The 19,023-nt window shown below is 36.4% G+C and overlaps 1 protein-coding gene across 2 annotated transcripts in view; it reads right to left on the bottom strand.

The window, feature by feature from the left end:
• Positions 1–19,023, bottom strand: part of Ppp3r1 (protein phosphatase 3 regulatory subunit B, alpha) — a 46,286-nt gene that overhangs the window by 3,871 nt on the left and 23,392 nt on the right. For both annotated transcript variants that reach the window (XM_070004499.1, XM_070004500.1), the window contains exons 2-5: positions 18,242–18,281; positions 5,472–5,648; positions 3,861–3,920; positions 2,519–2,703 (exon numbers count right to left, since the gene is read on the bottom strand). In XM_070004499.1, coding sequence (XP_069860600.1) covers positions 2,519–2,703; positions 3,861–3,920; positions 5,472–5,648; positions 18,242–18,281 — 462 coding nt within the window. The remainder of the gene's footprint in view (positions 1–2,518; positions 2,704–3,860; positions 3,921–5,471; positions 5,649–18,241; positions 18,282–19,023) is intronic.

Genomic DNA, 19,023 nt, shown 5'->3' with positions numbered 1-19,023 from the left:
TATGAACATGTTGATATGATAATTATTTTCACATTGGGTATGAAACGACGAAGGATGTTGATTTATGTGTCCATTTTGAAGAATTTTAAGAGTATTTGAAGTTGCTAAAATCCTGGTGTTCATTCAAGTCAAATGATAGTCACTATATACAGATGCTAATATTCTAAATAATAATATATACTTACATGAAAGCTTACAAAGATAATAAAATAGTGCCTAATTGATTGGTTTCTAACTGTTCTGGAATCTAGAGCTTATTGGTATCCTGTGCCCACTTCAAGAATGTTATTGTTCCTTTATTCCAGAAGCTTTATTCAAACAAGCTGACATTGAGTTGTTGGTCTTCCTTAAAACTATTGAAATATTTGCCTCTTTGAAAAATGTGTGAATACTTTTCCTGTTTAATAAAAGCAAGTTATGTTTAAAAAAAAAAAAAGACTCTGACTTTCTGACAACTTTTACAGGCTGGCAACCAACCTTAATTCTCAGATCTCAGCCTCTTGAGTAGCAAGATTATAGGATTACAGGCATGAGCCACCAATATCAGGCTCATTTTGTGTTTTAATACAAATGTCAACAACCTTGTCCGGTAAATAGCCACAAGTATTTTGACTTCTGAGACCACATACCCACATCTTTATTCTGGCATCCTTCCAGGAACCAGCCAACACACACACAATCACTCAAAAAACAAAACCCTGGCTTTTTTTGCCCCAGTCCTAGGGCTTGAACTCAGGGCCTGAGCGCTATCCGTAAGCATGTTCTACTCAAGGCTGGTGCTCTACCACTTGAACTACAGCTTTTTGATGGTTAATCTGGAGAGGAGTCTCATGGATTTTTCTGCCAAGGTTGGCTTCAAACCACAATCCTCAAATCTCAGCCTCCTGAGTACCTAGGTTATAGGTCTGAGCCACTGGTGCCCAGTAATCCTGACTCTTTTACATCATGGATCAGTTTTATTTGTTGTACATTTTGAATCTACATAGTTAGTTCCCTTCACTCAACACTATGTTTTGACATTAATCCATGTTGTATTCAGAAGTAACTGTATTTCTATATTTAAATTTATCCTTTACAATATTTTATTTGAGTTGAGCACCTGTGGCTCATGTCTGTAAATCCTAGCTACGCAAGAGGGTTAGACCTGAAAATCACAAGTCTGAAGTCAGCCAGGGCACCAAGCCCATGAAACTCTCCAATTAATCACCAAAAAGCCAGAAACAGAGCTATGGCTCAAGTGGTATAGCACTTGCCTTGAGCACAAAAGCTAATGGACAGTGCACCAGGCCCTGAGTTCAAGCATCAGGACTGGCAGCAAATAAATATACATAAACATATAAAGTTTACTTGAAAAATACAGCATAAAAGCTCATTAGCTCTATAAACTGCAATAGAACAAGCAGTTTGCCACAATGTTTCTTTCATGAGCAGACATGACACTAGAGATGTTAACATGAAACAGCTTATTTGCACTTAATTCCCAAACATAAACTCCTTTATATCTCTGCCTCATTATTTCCCTGACTATTCTTCCCTTATTCTCATCAACCCCAGTTTCTTAAGAGGTTGCAGGAGAGGTACATAACTTAGGACCAAAGAGGAGTCCTAATGCTGCAATGGCTTCTCAAGAGTCTTTAACCCGCCCTCTTGTTTTTAGCTTCACTGTCATCTCCAAGTCATGCCCTTCATTCTTACAGAGAATTATTGCTAATTTCTGAGCCTTTCAAGACTTTTGCATTATAAACTAGTTGGTTTCTCCAGTTTCCAAGCTGACAGTCTGTAATCTTTTCTCCCCCCATGCAACCATGCAAATCACAAATTCAGTCACATTGTCTTTTCTGATACTCATTTTGTCCATTCAGGTTCATAATCCTTCAATTCATTTTATTAAAATTTTAGAAAGAAAAATAAATGCATGTTCAATCTATGATCTTTAAAAAAAATTAAGTAGGCATATAGTATATAATCTTTTAAATTTACAAAAAAAAAAAGGCCAGGCACTGGTGGCTCATGCATGTAATCCTAACTACTCAGAATGCTGAGTTCTGAGCATAACAATTCAAAACCAGCCTGGGCAGGGAAGTCTGTAAGACTCTTACTTCCAATTAACCACCAGAAAACCAGAAGTGCCAATGTGGCTCAAAGTGGTACAGAACTAGTCTTAAGCAAAAAAGCTCAAGACAGCATTCAGGCCCTGAGCTTAAGCCCCACAGTGACTGACAAAAATAAACTTTTCCAATCCCTTTCACTACTGTAGCTTAAGGAGACAAAATAAAAAACATGGTAAAGCTAATATTACAGACTTCATCAACATTTAGAAAAGTGGGTTGTATTTGGTTTTGTTTTCATGGCATTGGGGACCAAACTTAGGGTCTCATACCTGTTATGAAAGCACTCTTTATCACTTGAGCTCTATTAAGATTCTTTTATTTTATTTTTTTGGTCAAGGTGATATTAAGATTTTTAAGCCACGTTTTTTTAAACATGATTAATAGAAAACCAGCTCTTTTGTACTTACAGCACAGAATTCTTCAAAGGATATTCTTCCATCTCCATCCTTATCTGCATTTATTATGGTTTTGTCTACAATCTGTTGTAACTGTGTATCTTTCAGATTGTTCCCCACCATCATCTTCAACACCTGGAAGAGCTCTCCATTGGAAATATAGCCATCTTTATCCATGTCGTAGATGCGGAAAGCAACTAAAAACATAGGAAGGAAAACAATTATATGTAAGACAATCACATGTGAATCTTTTAATGAAAAAGGAAACAATAGTCAAACATCTAAAATTATGACTATGTGGATGCCTCTTTCTGAAATATAGAAGTTACCCATAGGTTCGGTTTAACATAGTTAATTATTAAGAGTATGAGGGCTGGGAATGTGGCTCAGTGGTAAGAGTGCTTATCATGCACAATTCCTGGGCTCAATTCCTCAGTACCACATAAACAGAAAAGGCCAGAAGCAGCACTGTGGCTCAAGTGGTAAGAGTGCTAGTAGCCTTGAGCAAAAGAAGCTAAGGGACAGTGCCCAGGCCCTGAGTTCAAACCCCAGGACTGGCCACAAGAGTATGAACCATGGACTCAAGATTGCCCAAGCCAAAGAGTATACCTAGACCTAGGTTAAGTTATTTAACCTAATGTGGAACCCTATAACATTCTATACTGAGCAAAAAAAAACAAAGTTCCAACCTTTCTTTAGGGCAGTTCTTCCAGGAAAGGAAAGGAAAGGAAAGGGAAGGGAAAGGGGAAAAGGAAAGGAAAGAGAAAGGGAAAGGGGAAAAGGAAAGGAAAGAGAAAGGGAAAGGGGAAAAGGAAAGGGGAAAGGAAAAGGAAAGGGAAAAGGAAAAGGAAAAGGAAAGGGAAAGGGGAAAGGAAAGGGAAAGGGGAAAGGAAAAGGAAAGGGAAAGGGGAAAGGAAAGGGAAAGGGGAAAGGGGAAAGGAAAAGGAAAGGGAAAGGGGAAAGGAAAGGGAAAGGGGAAAGGAAAAGGAAAGGGAAAGGGAGAGGGAGAGGGAGAGGGAGAGGGAGAGGGAGAGGGAGAGGGAGAGGGAGAGGGAGAGGGAGAGGGAGAGGGAGAGGGAAGGAAAGGAAAGGAAAGGAAAGATTCCTGGTTAAGTCAAATAGCTAGTTTATATGGCTGTTTTCAGAAGGAAATTCTTAATCTCCCTCTATACAGCTAATAATACATTATTCAAATACAGTAGTTGCAAATATCCTGAAGGATTCTAATTACAACATAATAAGAACTCTAACACATCTGGATTAAATCTTTTAGAATACTTTAAAAGAAGTCTACAATGCAGTGTGGAATGGTAGTCATTTAATAAGATTGGTGTCATTGAAGAAAAATACTTACACCTCAACTTCTGCTCCTTATCTCCTTTGACACTGAACTGAGACACTCCCTCAATGAATTCTAAATAAGAGTTGAAAATGTTTACAAGTAAGAACTTTCCAATTTTAACACAGAAAAAAAAACAGTATTTATCACCTTTTATATTCCAAAGGTTATTTCCTATGCAAAACAAAGTATCTCAGACTGAAAACTGAAAAATGCCTAATTTCAAATCATCTGTAATTCCACACACCTGTAATTTCAGCATGCAGGAAGGCCTAAGCAGAAGGATAATAAATTTGAGGACCTAGCAAGACCTTAACTTAACTATAAACAATAAAAACACATACCTATAAATCCTAGCTACTCAGTAGGCTGAGATCTGAGGATCATGGTTTAAAGTGAACCCAGGCAGGAAAGTCAGTGAGACTCTTATCTCCAATTACCACCAGAAAACTAGAAGTGGCACTATGGCTCAAACTGATAGGAGTGCCCAGGCCATGAGTTCAAGCCTCACAACCAAAAAAGGAGGGGAGGGGAGAAGAATAGAGATAAAAAGAAGCAATTTTAAAAATAAAGCTTTTTTTCTCATTTCAACTGCAAATTCTAAACTCATCAAATGAGTACTGTTAAGCACTGCAGGCCATAACACTCAAAAACACATTCTTGAAATTACTTTTTTCTTTAGACTATTACTAATAAAAGGCTTAAAAAAAAAAAAAAAAAACTATAGCCAGGTACTGGTGGTTCATGCTTGTAATCCCAGCTATTTCAGATGATCCCAGTTTGAAGCCATCCCAGGCAGAAATGTCTGAAATAACCAGCCAAAAACCTGGCTGTATTATGTTACATGGTAGACCGCCAGCTAACAAGTTCAAGCCTCTAAGTTCAAATCTTCTAGTGGCAATATTTTTTTTAAGTTGAAATTGAAATGTTTTGCTAGAAACAGAAAGAACTTTGGATTTCTGTTCCAAAATTCAAAAACAATTAAATACACAGTTGGAAATTTTGTGCAAAATAATTATCTTCACTGCTTGGGAAGCACTAAATTATCTGTAAATCAGAGCATTGTCACTAGTCAGCGCTTTCAGGTCGTACTAAATTATCTGTTTTAGACGCTTTCACCTACAAATCAGTCTTCCAAACTAAAAAAAAAAGTCTGTTGACAGTTTTCTAGTGAAATGTTTACTCTAAGTCAAAATCAAATATAAATTTAATTGTTAGCAAAAAGCACCTTCAATGTCTTTGTGCAATCTAGGCTCAACTAATCTTGTTTTCTGATAATACTCACATCCTTACTACTACCATCCTTACTACTACAGGTCTTAGTATTAAAAAACAAAACAGCTTCTAATATTATAAGCTGTCCTCAAGAGGGTAATTTTCTAAAAATGAGAAATACTAAATTTCCCTTTTGGGAATAGACTATTCTAAGATACCTTAACCATTTAAGGAGCAAACAGTAAAAGATCTTAGTTCATTATACATGCCATTGGTTTTGAGGTTTTTACTGTAACCTTTTACTCTAAGATCACCAAACTATAAAGACTTTTTGTAAAATCTTAAGTTTTATTTTGTACATAAAGACTACACAATAGGTTATCTGTGAATTTTTAAAAATCAAAACTTTACCTTTAAAGTCTACTTCTCCATTCCCATCTGTGTCAAATATATCTATTACTCGCTGTACTAGAGGATTCTGTTGTAACTCAGGCAGAGACATGAACTCTTCCACACTCAAAGAGCCAGAATTGTCCAAATCAAGTTTCTTAAATCGCTTTCCTAGCCTTTTAATTTCATCAGCATCAACTAGAAGGAAACAAAAAATGGTAACAAGATTTTTAGAGGATTATTTGTATGGTTATTAAAAAATATCCAGCAGTTAATTACTCAATAGTTTAATTTGTACATTGGTTAAAAAGAATTACATATATAATTAGCTAATTTCTTTAAATATAGAAAGCACAAGTATCTTTATTTGGTTACCTTTCAGTTTGTTTGCTCCTGCCATAATATAGAAACGATTGTTTGCCCAGTGCCCAGATATCACAGGACTGAAGATGCTAAGCTGATCATGGAGGTCACAAGAGATATCCAAGGTAAGACAATGCTAAGCTCATCGCCAATATCCTACCAAACAAGCTAAATCAGCTTTGCTCTGTACCAAGCAAGCCACCTTTCATTTTCACGTCTATAAATTGTAATTTATTTCTGATAACTCATGGTTCAAAATTCAATAGTTTCCTTCCCATCTCACCCCATGATATCCAATTCCCCTCTTGGAAAGCAATGTGAGCAGGTTCCTGAATATGCTTCCAACTTCAGATCCATTAATGCTATTTCCAAGACTGAGCAGTGAAATACAGCTTTTACTTCTCAACCTAACAAAATTCACTGTTCAAAGCTAAAAAAGGGGGAGAGGGGAGGTTGTTTTACTTTGTACTTACAAACTAGCTACAAAAATTCAGTATTGGTCTCTTTTCACATACATTATTGAAAAAAAAGTTTTAAGACACATCATTTTGATAAAGCATGAGACTAATCCAGACAATTTTGATGGTAGCACAAAATTTTTAAAATATATAACAAAATTAAACTGCCAATTTTTAAGAGAAAATGAACAAGGCAAATGTTACATTGCCAATAATTGTATCTATGCATTATGGTCCACTGTATTAGAGAAGACACTGTAAGCTATTATGACAGCCAAATATATGGCATCCTTATTGCAAAAACTAAAAAATTAAGGTAAAATTACATTAAAATAATATTACTGCATTTAATTATACCACTAAAGCATTGTAGAACTACAAGTTAATACTTTGGTATGAATCAGGCCACATATAATTGACAAACAGGGAGTAATGTCAACAAAGTGTGGAGATTAAAAAGGCTCATAGAGGTTTTTCCCAGTATAGATACTATTTGACTTAAAATGTGGAATTAACTCATCACAAATAGAAAATACCCTAAGCTGAAATGTATCCAATACATCTAACCTACCAAACTTCACACTAAAGCCTCACTGAAACTTAAAACATGCTCAGCACACATTAGAGTATAGTTGGACATAACCATGTGACCTAAATATTTTATTGTAAAGTGTGAACACTTCAATTCCTTGTATTTAAAAAGCAAAGTGGTAACAGAGAACACTGCAGAAGAGAGTATTCGCCCAAGCCCAAGGCTGGACTGGGAGCTATGGCTTACTACACTGACTAGCAACAAAAGTTATATAGCTATCACATGCCAGTGAAAGTTTGAAATTCCAATTTCCCTGTTAAATGTGTACATTTTTCAAATTATCACAAGTCACGACTATCTGTACGTTATGAAGGTCAGGGGTAAGTTTCTTCCAACGAAAAACAAAGTCTAAAATATTAAAACGTTAAGAAAATAAAATTTCCTATATAGAAATTAATGACAACTTGGTGGCTTCAATATCTTCAAGGCTTCTTGAGATGAAGTTGCAAAGACTTTCTTACCACCACCTCCAAATACAATTAACAAAGGTGACTGTACACTTGCTCATCATTCATGTTTACAAAATTACTTTCTGCTGAAGCAAATGGCTTCAAGAACCTATACTTCAAATTAAGGGTTTATATTCATAAGTATTTTAATACAAACACCAGATAATTTGTATTTATGTCTTTAAGATTATTAGTACTCTTCTAGGAAGTTATAGAAAATGAGTAGTGTATCCTATCACATATCACAGCCAGATGTATGATTTGCAGCACAGGAGAGTTTCAGGAGCACATATTTAATGGAAGCTGTCTATTTAAAAAAACAAACATACAAACTTGTATTTTAAATAATCAAAAACTGAAATAATACCTCCTGATCACATAAGCTACAAAAAACATTTTACAATTCCATTAAAGAGAATTCATTGCCAGTAGCTTATATCTGTAATTTTAGCTACTCAGGAGGCTAAGATCTGAGGATTTGGGTTCAAAGGCAGTCTGGACAGGCAAATCCATGAGACTCATCTCCAATTAACCATCAAAAAGCTAGTGGAGCAGTAACTCAAGTTGTAGAGTGCTAGCCTTCAGCAAGAAAGCTAAGGGACAGTGTCCAAGCCCTGAGTTAAAGTCCCAGTATCAGCATAAAACAAAACAAAAAAACCTTACTCATCAAAATAAATATTCACAGTAAAACACTAGCTAAACACAGCTAACCATTTTGAACACTTTTTCCACATTCACATTTTTCTGAAAAGCTACCTTTTTTCCATGCTTAACTGAGTCTTATTGTGGAAATAAGACTAGAAAAAAAATGATGACCAAATAATAAAGTGGAAAAGGAAAAACAACATTTCTACAAAGAGCAAATCAAGATTTCTCCACAGTACATTATGTGTGACGAGGGGAAAGGAAAATGTGACACCATTAATATTTGTAAACACTGTTAAACACTTCAACAACTCAGAAAACTATTAAACAAATTCAGGCACCTGAAGGATTTTTTAGTTACCTGGAAAACTAATTGGAAACTAACTGGAAAGACAGCATTTTACAGTTTTGAATCCCCTCACCTTGCATAAAACAGAAAATTTTGGAGGGGCTGGAAAGTGTAGGTGGCTCAGTGATAGAGCAAAGTTCTTAGTATGTGCAAGACTCTGGGCAAATCCCATGATGCACACACATGCACAAACACAACAACTTTTGAGGGAAAGAATATAGAAAGAATCATAAAACATCAAAATCAGTGTATTCAGTTCTATCCATTCTTCTTTCAACTGTCACCATTAGAGCGCTAGCCTTGAGCTGAAGAGCTAAGGGACAGCACCCAGGCCCAGAGTTCAGGCCCCACAACCGGACCCAAAAAAAAAAAAAAAAATCAACTGTCACCATTAACTTGTTTAAAGGGAAAAAAGGGAAAGGGAAAGTGTTACTATGTATCTTATAGTTGTATGGATCATTAAGTTTCTGGCTAAAGTCCTGGTTAAGTAACATTTTCTTCTTTTGCCAGTCCTGAGGCTTGAACTCAGGGCCTGCACATTATCCCTGAGCTTCTTTTGCTCAAGGCTAACACTCTACCACTAAACCACATTCCCAGCCTTAAGCAACATTTTAAATCTACTTTAAGTATCTTCTTAGGAAATATTACAAAGTAGTTAATTCTTATTTTAGATGAGTAACCAAAACTTGCCAAATGAAAGCCACAACAATTTAACAACAAATGAGTTCTTAAAGAGACCTTCAAACTGGTCATGGTATGTATGCCTGTAATCCCAGAAGCCAAGAGGCAGAAGCAGGATTGTCCCAGTAAGTATGACTGGAGAAAAGCAGCTCATAATGTTTCCCATTTCTACTATTCCCAATATCTCATTGCAAATACAGCTCACTTGGAACTTTCTGTATCCCACATTTTTTTTAATTAGCACTAATTAGTTGTGTACAAGGGGGGAGGGGGGGAAGGGTTGCTTGGCATACAGTTTACCTTGATCAGATAACATGGAACTTCTTTAAGCCAGTAAAATGTAGAGGCCATAGCTCTTTGTCAACCCACTCATTTATTTCATTTTCCCTTCCTTCCAGATAGGACTATAATGATGAGTGGCACACATACAATTTTCCTATTTATTATCTAGTTAAGACTAGTTGAGAAAGTAGAGGAAGTACCTAAGTATCCAAAAGTACTTTAAAAACTGCCTTTTAAAGCCAAGACCTACGAACAATAACTTTCAAAGACAAACAGTAAAAACAGTTCTTTTAGGTATTGAACAAAGTGATTTATTTTGTCACTTGTCTTTACAGTACCAATTACTTAAAAAATTTCCATTTGTCAGCAGTGGACCAGATATGTTGTAGGACTTCTGAAACACAAGCATTCCTATAAAGCAGACAGATATTGCTAAAGCAGATCAAATTAACCTTGTTAGCACCATTAAATATTTTCATTACATTCAAGGAAGATCTGTACTTGGTACTAGCTAAGTATTAAAGAAGAACTTCCAACTATTGACGCCACTTTTTATCAGGCTATTTTCCAACTGCTGAGGGTACTATTCTTGTAAGAGATGGACAAGGAAAACAAACCACCTCTTAACCTATCTTGTGACTCAGAGATACTCTTCTTTTGTGACTCAGAGATACTCTTCACATTTTGCCAAGTTGAAGGGCATTTTATTTTCTCACTCTCCTTTGGGAGAAATACCATTTTCAATAGTTCAGAATGCTTACATATTAAAATTTTAAATTATATTAGAAATAATCTTATAATTCATATAGACTGTCATGTTAGTCATTTTATGTCATATCTTAGACAGGAAAAGCTCTAGTGCTTTTAGCTTGAGCTTATAAAATATAAAGTTATTAATAAAGTGGCATATTACTTACACAAAACACCTTAAACTCTTACCTAGATTGATGTATTTTCAGATCTAAATATGAAATTCAAACATCTTACTAATTTTAACCCCATAAAATAATTAAGAATCTGCTTTTTGAGAATTTATGTAGCTACAATAAAGCATATTTTAAACTGAACGTTGATACTAAAGCAATGCTAGCAGAGACAGAAGCTTACATATTCATCCTCCTGATAAGAACAAATTACTTATTTCCCTTTACAACATTTATTTCTCTAATTCAGGGGGAAAAAAGAATGTGGAGTGGTGTAGTTCAAGCAGCAGGGCCTTTCTAGCAAGTGCAAAAGCCCTGAGTTCAAACCCCAGTACTGCTGAAAAAAATTAAAAATAAAAACAACTCAATTTTTCTCCAAAATTATAGTAGAGACCTGAAAAAAGGAAGAGCTACACAAAATTGCAGAAAAAATAAACCTGTCTCAAATTTTAGCTAATTCTGAATAACTGTATGGTAGTAAAGACCAACAGGACTGTCACTCCTTCGGAAAGAATCTTTCAATTGCCATTCATAGATAATTTATTGCTTTAACAGTTTCATGATTTAACAACAAAAACAAAGCAAGTCTTTTAAGTTTGCTAGCAATATTTTCAAAGTAATTATATTTAATGTAAAATCTTCAATAAAATCCTAGAAAAGAACACTTCAAGTCTTTCACCAGTTTTTTTCACTAACACACACAGTTCCAATTTCTGACACCTCTTAATTCTCTGTCTTTTACAACTTTAAAACTTCTGATTTTGAAGACATCCTTCAGCTTACACTTGATGTCTTCTCATAATTTTAATTTTAGATATTCAGGGTAAATATACCATAGAAATGATGTTGTGTCCACAGCGCAGTATATCAAAACATTAAAGACATCAATGCATCTTATTACTAGTGATGCTGTCTTTGATCACTTAGTCAAAGTGCAATATTTTTCTCTAAAAATCTACTTTTCATTTTGTAATGAAGAAGTACCCTTGGGGGAGGTGGTACTTTGAGGCAGTGCAATTATTTCTTACTCAGTCCTGACCTAATTTTCAACATTCATCATTGGTTCTTGTCTTCACATTTCATCACTGTATTATTTGTCTAAGAATCATCTCCTTCTCCCGCTTTCCTGCTACACTGTGTACAACAACAATAAAACTAATCCTTTCTCCATTTATTTCTGTAACTACCTCAGTGTGGATTAATGGCTATCTACTTTATTCTATGGGAAAATTCAATATTATCACTATTCATATTTTGTCACACTGTTTTAAATTTGGTCTGCAGGTACTACTTCAAGATGGCTCCTGTGTGGGCTTTCAGCAATCCCTTTTGGTTTTGTTGAGCACTTCCTTAATTTCTGACACCACAACATGTGACAAGATCATCCCACATATTTCTCATTAACAACCTATATACACATATTTTGAAAATGATTCCTCAATCTCTTTCATGACAAGAAATTTACAACTATACTACAGAACAAGAACTATTAACAAATATTACTCAATACAAGAGGTATTTTGAATAAAGGCATTAGAAAGGCAAAAATTACCTATGGAGAAATACATATAAAATAACTGTAAGGATCATCACAAGAAAAGTGTTATCAACTGAAGTTATTGTGAATCATTTAGAATTAATCTCCTCCAAAGGTAATGTTTCTCCAAATCAGAAATACAAACCACCAGGGGGCACAATAAAAAAGGCCTTGACAAATCTCCAAAATCCCTCAAATTTTTAATAATTTTGTTTACAAACCAGTAGTTTAATATTTATATTAAACGGCAGAGTCTTGACTAAGAAATGAACAGAACAAAGAAAGCATATCACCTACATTATTAAAGCCTATATAGTAGATACAGACACAGTTGCACACTTTTGGTCTGTATCTTTTCTTACACATAAAAAAGATTACTTAAAATATCTTTGTTTCAGAAACACACCATAGTTTTAGAATAAAAGAATTAACAAGTGCTTCATGTACTTCTAGATTATAATTCTTTTTATTTGGGGGGGTGGGGCGTGAGCACCAGTCACTCATGCCTGTAAATCCTAGCTACTCAGGGGGCTAAAATCTGAGGATTGCAATTCAAAGCTAGACCAGGCTGTAAATATGGTATGTTACAAGATGTAACAAGATCACTTGTTACATGGTCTTTTCTCCAGTACACTGCAAAAAAGTTCAAAGTGGAGCTGTGGATCAAGTGGTAGAGCACTAGCCTTGAGCATAAACGCTCAGGCAGTGCCCAGGCACAGAATTCAAGTCCCAGGACTGCAAAAAGAAAAGAATAAAGCAACAGTCAAATGAATGTGAAATTCTAGCCATCCCAGTAAAATATCAAGTTATAGTTGAACATGGTTATGTACTCTTGTAATCTTAGCATTCCTGAGGCAGAGAGATAGGTGGGTTGAGTTTAAGGCCAGCCTGAACAACATAGAAAGATCCTGCCTCAAAAAACAAAACTAATTATCAAGTTATAAACAAAATGCTAAAAGTAAGTTTAAGACAATTTTGAGAGCTGATATATTTTTATTAAATGTGGGTTTATTCTATTATACCTACCAGTCAATTCCCTACTTATGCCTTAACATTATGTAGATAATTCTCCTGGGCTTTATACTGTATCCTACAATCATGCTGAATTCATCTATTCTCCTAATTGGTAATAGGATTTGACATATATGAAACAATGTCATCTGAGAATACAAACAACTTTATTCCTTTGCAATCTCAGTATCATTTTAAATGCTTTAATTGTTTGTATTCTCTTTCAGTAGTTGTACAAAAGGTTTCAATTTAACGTGTCAGTCTGGAGTACAATGCGACCTCGATCAATGTCATCCTTCCCATCTTTCTCCTGATCTCTCCCAACAACACCCATCACCTCAATTCAGCTGGTTCCATTTTCACATATGTATATGGGGATTCACTCACCCTTCCTCCATGATCTCCCTATACCTCAATAACACGTTCCAGGTTCCTAGTTTTCATTTTGTTAAACTGTAAGTGAATTGTACAAAGGGGTTACACCATTGGAATCCTCCCCTGTATGTATCATACTTCAGCTAATGTGTTTGTACATATGTGCATATGATCTTGTATGTTTTCTAGTCCTCTGCTTAAACTATCTATGAAGTAATATCTTGTACTGAGTCACTTTTCCAAGTTATCATGCCAAATTAAACCTACAACCTCATCTTTGAGCATTCTCAGTCTAGACTAGGCAGCCAATAAACAGAAACAAAGAAAATTGCAATGTCATAAAATAACTTCCCTGAGTTCAATCCCCAGAAAGAAAAATTAAAAAACAAAACACAAAAGCCTACTAGGAAAACAACAGAGAATACCTTAAATCAATCCAATTTTGCCTAAAGTTATCCATTAGAAAAGTGTAACAACTTCGTAAGATTTACTACAGAATAACCCGACACAATTGCATGTGCTATAGTCAAAGCTACTCAGAAGTTGAGCTGGGTGACACAGTAAGTCCCTCCTCAAAACACGAAGATTTTAAAAAAAAAATACAAGAAAGATCTATTAAACTATGGTTAAAAATATGACAAAGAAGTGGCACGGTGGCTCAAGTGGTAGAGCGCTTGCCTTGAGCTGAATGCAGGGAGAGCACCCAATCCCAGAGTTCAAGCCCCACGACCATCAAAAAAAAAAAAAAATATGACAAAAGAGGACAGGAGTATAGCTCAATGGTACTATACAGAAAGGGGGAGGAAAAGGAGAGGGAGAGACAGACACACAATGAAAACTAACAGTGTTGGGATAAACATACACACACACTCTCTCTCTCTCTCTCTCTCTCTCTCTCTCTCTCTCTCTCTCTCTCTCTCTCTCTCTCTCTCTCTGAGGTAAAGCATTAATGCTGCTTCTCATAAGGCTAGTACAGGGATTTAAAAAAGGGCACCTCTCTCTCTCTCTCTCTCTCTCTCTCTCTCTCAGAGGTAAAGCATTAATGCTGCTTCTCATAAGGCTAGTACAGGGATTTAAAAAAGGGCACCAGCCGGGCACTGGTGGCTCACGCCTGTAATCCTAGCTACTCAGGAGGCTGAGATCTGAGGATCGCCATTCAAAGCCAGCCCGGGCAGGAGAGACCGTGAGACTCCTATCTCCAATAAACCACCAGAAAACCGGAAGTGGCGCTGTAGCTCAAGTGGTAGAGTGCTCGCCTTGAACTGAAGAGCTGAGGGACAGCGCCCAGGCCCAGAGTTCAAGCCCCACGACCGACCAAAAATAAATAAATAAATAAAAAATAAAAAAGGGCACCAGAGGTTCACACCTACAATCCTACTCAAAAGTCTGAGATCAGAGTATAGATTCAAAGCCAGCCTAAACAGACAAATCCTGAGACTCTTATCTCCAACTAACCAGCAAAGAACCAAAAGCAGAAGCAAAGCTCAAGCAGTATACCAGTGGTGAGCAAAAAAAATCCAAGTGAGAACATGAGGCATGCGCTCACATGCGGGCGCCAGTGTGCACACACATACACACACACAAAAGGAGGGCAAAGGTATGCAAAAGGTTTATGTAAAACGGTGCTAGAAACAGTGCTACCCACATTATGTGTTCCTCCTTTTTATGACAAAGATGGTTAGATAACTGTACTAGGTTTTCCACTAAAGACAGTCTTTAAAATAATGCAATAGGTTGTCTATATAGTCCAAGTCTGAGCTCTTACTAGCTTATTATGTCAGTATTTACTCAGTATCTATTTTATGCCAAGTATTAAATTATACTTAGGCTTCCAAGTCAGTCTCTCTCCTCTCCTCCCCCTCCCTCTATCCACCCCCTCTTTTCTTTTTGTTTGTGCCAGTCCTGGGGCTTGAACTCAGGGGCTTTGGTGCTATCCCAGAGCTCTTTTTGCTTAAGGTTAGAGTTCTACCACTTGAACCACAGCTCTACTTACAGTTTATTTTTTAAAAGTTCACTGTAGATAAGAATCTCATTGACTTCCCTGCCCCCGCCCCCAGCTTCAAACCACAATCCTCAAATCTCATACTCCTGACTGAGTAGCTAGGATTACAGGAGTGAATCACTGGCATTTGGCTTCCAATTCTTTTTCTTTTAGGAACAGTTCACAAAGCCACACTACAGAACTGTACTATCAGGCTGGGAAGGTAGCTCAGTGGTAGAGCACTTGCCTTGCATGCATGAGGCCCTGGGTTTGATTCCTCAGCACCACATAAGCAGAAGAAAAAAGCCAGAAGTGGCGCTGTGGCTCAAGTGGTAGAGCACTAGCCTTGAGCTGAAGAACTGAGGGACAGCGCCCAGGCCCAGAGTTCAGGCCCCACAACCAAACCAAAAAAAAAAAAAAAGCTGCAATTAGCCGGGCGCCGGTGGTTCATGCCTGTAATCCTAGCTACTCAGGAGGCTGAGATCTGAGGATCTCAGTTCAAAGCCAGCACCCGTGAGACTCTTATCTCCAATAAACCACTAGAAAATCGGAAGTGGTGCAGTGGCTCAAGCGGTAAAGCGCTTGCCTTGAGCTGAAGAGCTGAGGGACAGCGCCCAGGCCGAGTTCAAGCCCCACAACCGACAAAAAAAAAAAAAAAAACTGTACTATCAAAACAAATGGTCTATATTAAAATTGTTAAGATTGCCCAGAGTTCAAGCCCCATGACCGGCAAAAAAAATAAAATAAAATAAAATTGTTAAGATTAATAGCAAATATGAAAGCATCTGACTTGAAAATATTCTACCCTTACAAAATTCTAAATCACAATTAGAATCCTATAAGCAGAAACATGAAAAACAGGTAAAGAATAAACTCCATTTCACTTTTACCTTCCAAATCTCACAAGTCTATCTGTGACAGATAAAGTAGCATTAAGAACTCTAACTGAAAAACAAGATGAGATTTTTGCCTATTTTGAAGTTTCTAAATACCAGAGGGCAGTCTCGATGACATTGACCACTCTTGGTAATATAAAATGAAATTCTAATTTTCACAACAACAGACATACTACTACTGCAGAAGACAAAAGGCAACTAAAGTAACCAAGGGAAGGCAGTTATTCAAACAGAAATAAGTTAGTATTTAAAGATATAGGGGAGAAGCAGGTGGGAAAGTAGTAGGGCAAATAGGACTGAATCAATAAAACATAATGTAGAACAATATGACAAAGGGATTAAGAATCACCCTTTTATTTCTATATATTGGACTATAAGAATAATATTGTTCTACTTATCAACTATGTTTTTCTTTTTAGATTTTACCCCTATTCCAAGAACTAAAACAACAACATTAAAGACATTGGAGGGCTGGGAAGGTGGCTGAGTGGTAGAGCGCTTGCCTTGCATGCCTGAGGCCCTGGGTTCGATTCCCCAGCAACACATAAGCAAAAAGAAAAAAAGCCGGAAGTGGCGCTGTGGCTCAAGTGGTAGAACACTAGCCTTGAGCTGAAGAGCTGAGGGACAGTGCCCAGGCCCAGAGTTCAGGCCCCACGACTGGACCCAAAAATAAATAAATAAATAAAGACATTGGAGCCAGGCACTTGGTGGCTCACACCTATAATCCTGCCTACCCAGGAGGCTAGATCTAAGGATCAGTTTTGAAGCCAGCTTAGGCTGGAAAAATCTATGAGACTCTTATCTCTAATTAACCACCAGAAAAACGAAAATAGAGCTGTGGCTCAAAGTGGTAGAGCACTAGCCTTAAGCAAAAAGGCTCAGTGACAGTGTCCAGGCAGAGTTTAAGCCCCATTAACAGACATTAAAAAAGAAAAGTTGGAGGGCTGAGCATGTGGCTTAGTGGTAGAGTGCTTGCCTGGCATGCATGAAGCCCTGGGTTCAATTCCTTAGTACCACATAAACAGAAATAGCCAGAAGTGGTAGAGTGCTAGCCTTGAGCAAAAGAATTGCAGGGACAGTGTCCAGGCCCTAAGTTCAAGCCCCAGGACTGCCCCCTACCCCCCAAATAAGGTTGGAATGAAAAAATGTAACAATCACACATTTCTAAACAGATGTCAAAATGAACATGTCATTGATAAAGCATCCTATTAATAGGCTACTATCAATGGTACAGGTAACAAGAGCACTAACCTAAGACTTTTTTTGTTAACTCTTATTGTAATATTATCACAATTAATTCTTAAAATCCAGTCTTTTCAATATTAAAGTTCCAACAAATATACTTATTTTGGAATAATCACTCCTACCTCCACCCTCAGGATTTAAAAAACTAGCAAAAACCTCCTGATTACACTTTTTAAGTGATTCTATTTGTACAGACTTTAAAGATAACATATTTAATACTTGTGTGTATCTATTTCTTTCTTGAATATATGAAAATCTGTACTTTCCATCTCAATAGACATTTGGTAGGGCTTTTTCTAGCCCATAAAGTATAAGCATAAGTCACTCCTAAACCAAGACCAATAATATGGCCTTCAGGTCCTCGCAGGCCTGGATCCCTGAGTTACCAAACAGAAATAAAGCTACTACAAATCCACTTTGTAATTCTGTTAACATGAAAATCTACAAGATGAAACTACTGAGATTTGGTGGTCTATCCGTAGGTACATCATAGTGAAAACATTTATAATGTTTATTTTAAAATTACTAGCTTGGCACCAGTAGCTCAAGCCTATAATCCTAGTTATTCAGACAGCTAAGATCTGATGACCACAGTTCAAAGCCAGCCTGGTACAGCAAAGTTCATGAGACACTTGTCTCCAATTAACCACCAAAAAGCTGGAAATGGAACTGTGGCTCAAAAGTGATAAAGTGTTAGCCTTGAGCAAGAAACTCAGGGACAGCACCCACACCTTGAATTCAACCCCAAAAATTAAACACCCAAAAATTAAAGTTAAAAAGGAAAATAAAATTAACTTAAGCTTAATTTATTAAAGTTTTAATTTAAATTATTAACCTAATGATTGTTGATCAAATTCATTATTCATTCATCATCATTTAAATGGTTAAGGGTTTAACTATGCTATACAGATAAGTAAACATATATAATAAATGTATACTTATACTATTCAGAGATATTCATTTTAAGTAAAAGAAACTCCTAAAATCAAGAATATTCAACTTACAGTGTGAGCACATTTCCAAAGGATAACTTGCCTCATTTCCCTGTAAGGAAAAAAGAAAAAAATTGGTTACCAGATTGGCTTAAATTTCTTCAAAATATTAAACAAATATTTTATATAACAAAACATAGGGAAATGAGCCACAAACCAGAATGATTTTAGCCTTATAAATTGCACTTATATTTTTTTCACTGGGTGAAAACACATTGTACAACATGAGAAAAAGAGCTTTTGACTCAAACTGCCTTAACATGAGGATCTGCTACTTAGAACTTAAGCAAACATATTTCAAATTATTAGTCTAAACATGCTATATATCAAATCCTCACTGAGACTATCAAACTTATTGTGTGAGCTCATTTTGAAGAATAGCTCAAAGCCTCTTCTGCCATCTCTACTTAAGTTGTCTGAGAATGCAAAATAAACTGTTAAAAAGAAAAAACTTGTTACCATTTATACCTACATTGAAACTGAATTTTCCACATGCCGTGTATTAAACCAAGTCCAATGTAAGTCACTTTACAACTATTTCTTTTCATGAAAAATCCTATCTCAAGCCGGGCACCAGTGGCTCACATCCATAGTCCTAGCTATTCAGGAGGCTGAGGTATGAGGAATGCCAAGCCAGTCTGGGTAAGTAAGTCCACTAAACTTATCTCCAATTAACAACCAAAAACAAAGCCGGAAGTGGAACTATAGCTCAAGTGGTAGAGCGCTAGCCTTGAGCAAAAAAGCTCAGAAATAGCACCCAGGACCAAAACACACATTCAAATTTGTAATCACAT

Source organism: Dipodomys merriami, unplaced genomic scaffold, assembly GCF_024711535.1.
Source record: "Dipodomys merriami isolate MVZ:Mamm:240054 unplaced genomic scaffold, mDipMer1.0.p SCAF_63, whole genome shotgun sequence".
NCBI classification, from domain to species: domain Eukaryota; kingdom Metazoa; phylum Chordata; class Mammalia; order Rodentia; family Heteromyidae; genus Dipodomys; species Dipodomys merriami.
Note: the sequence above shows the minus strand (reverse complement) of the source record. Positions and strands in the feature narration are given on the sequence as shown.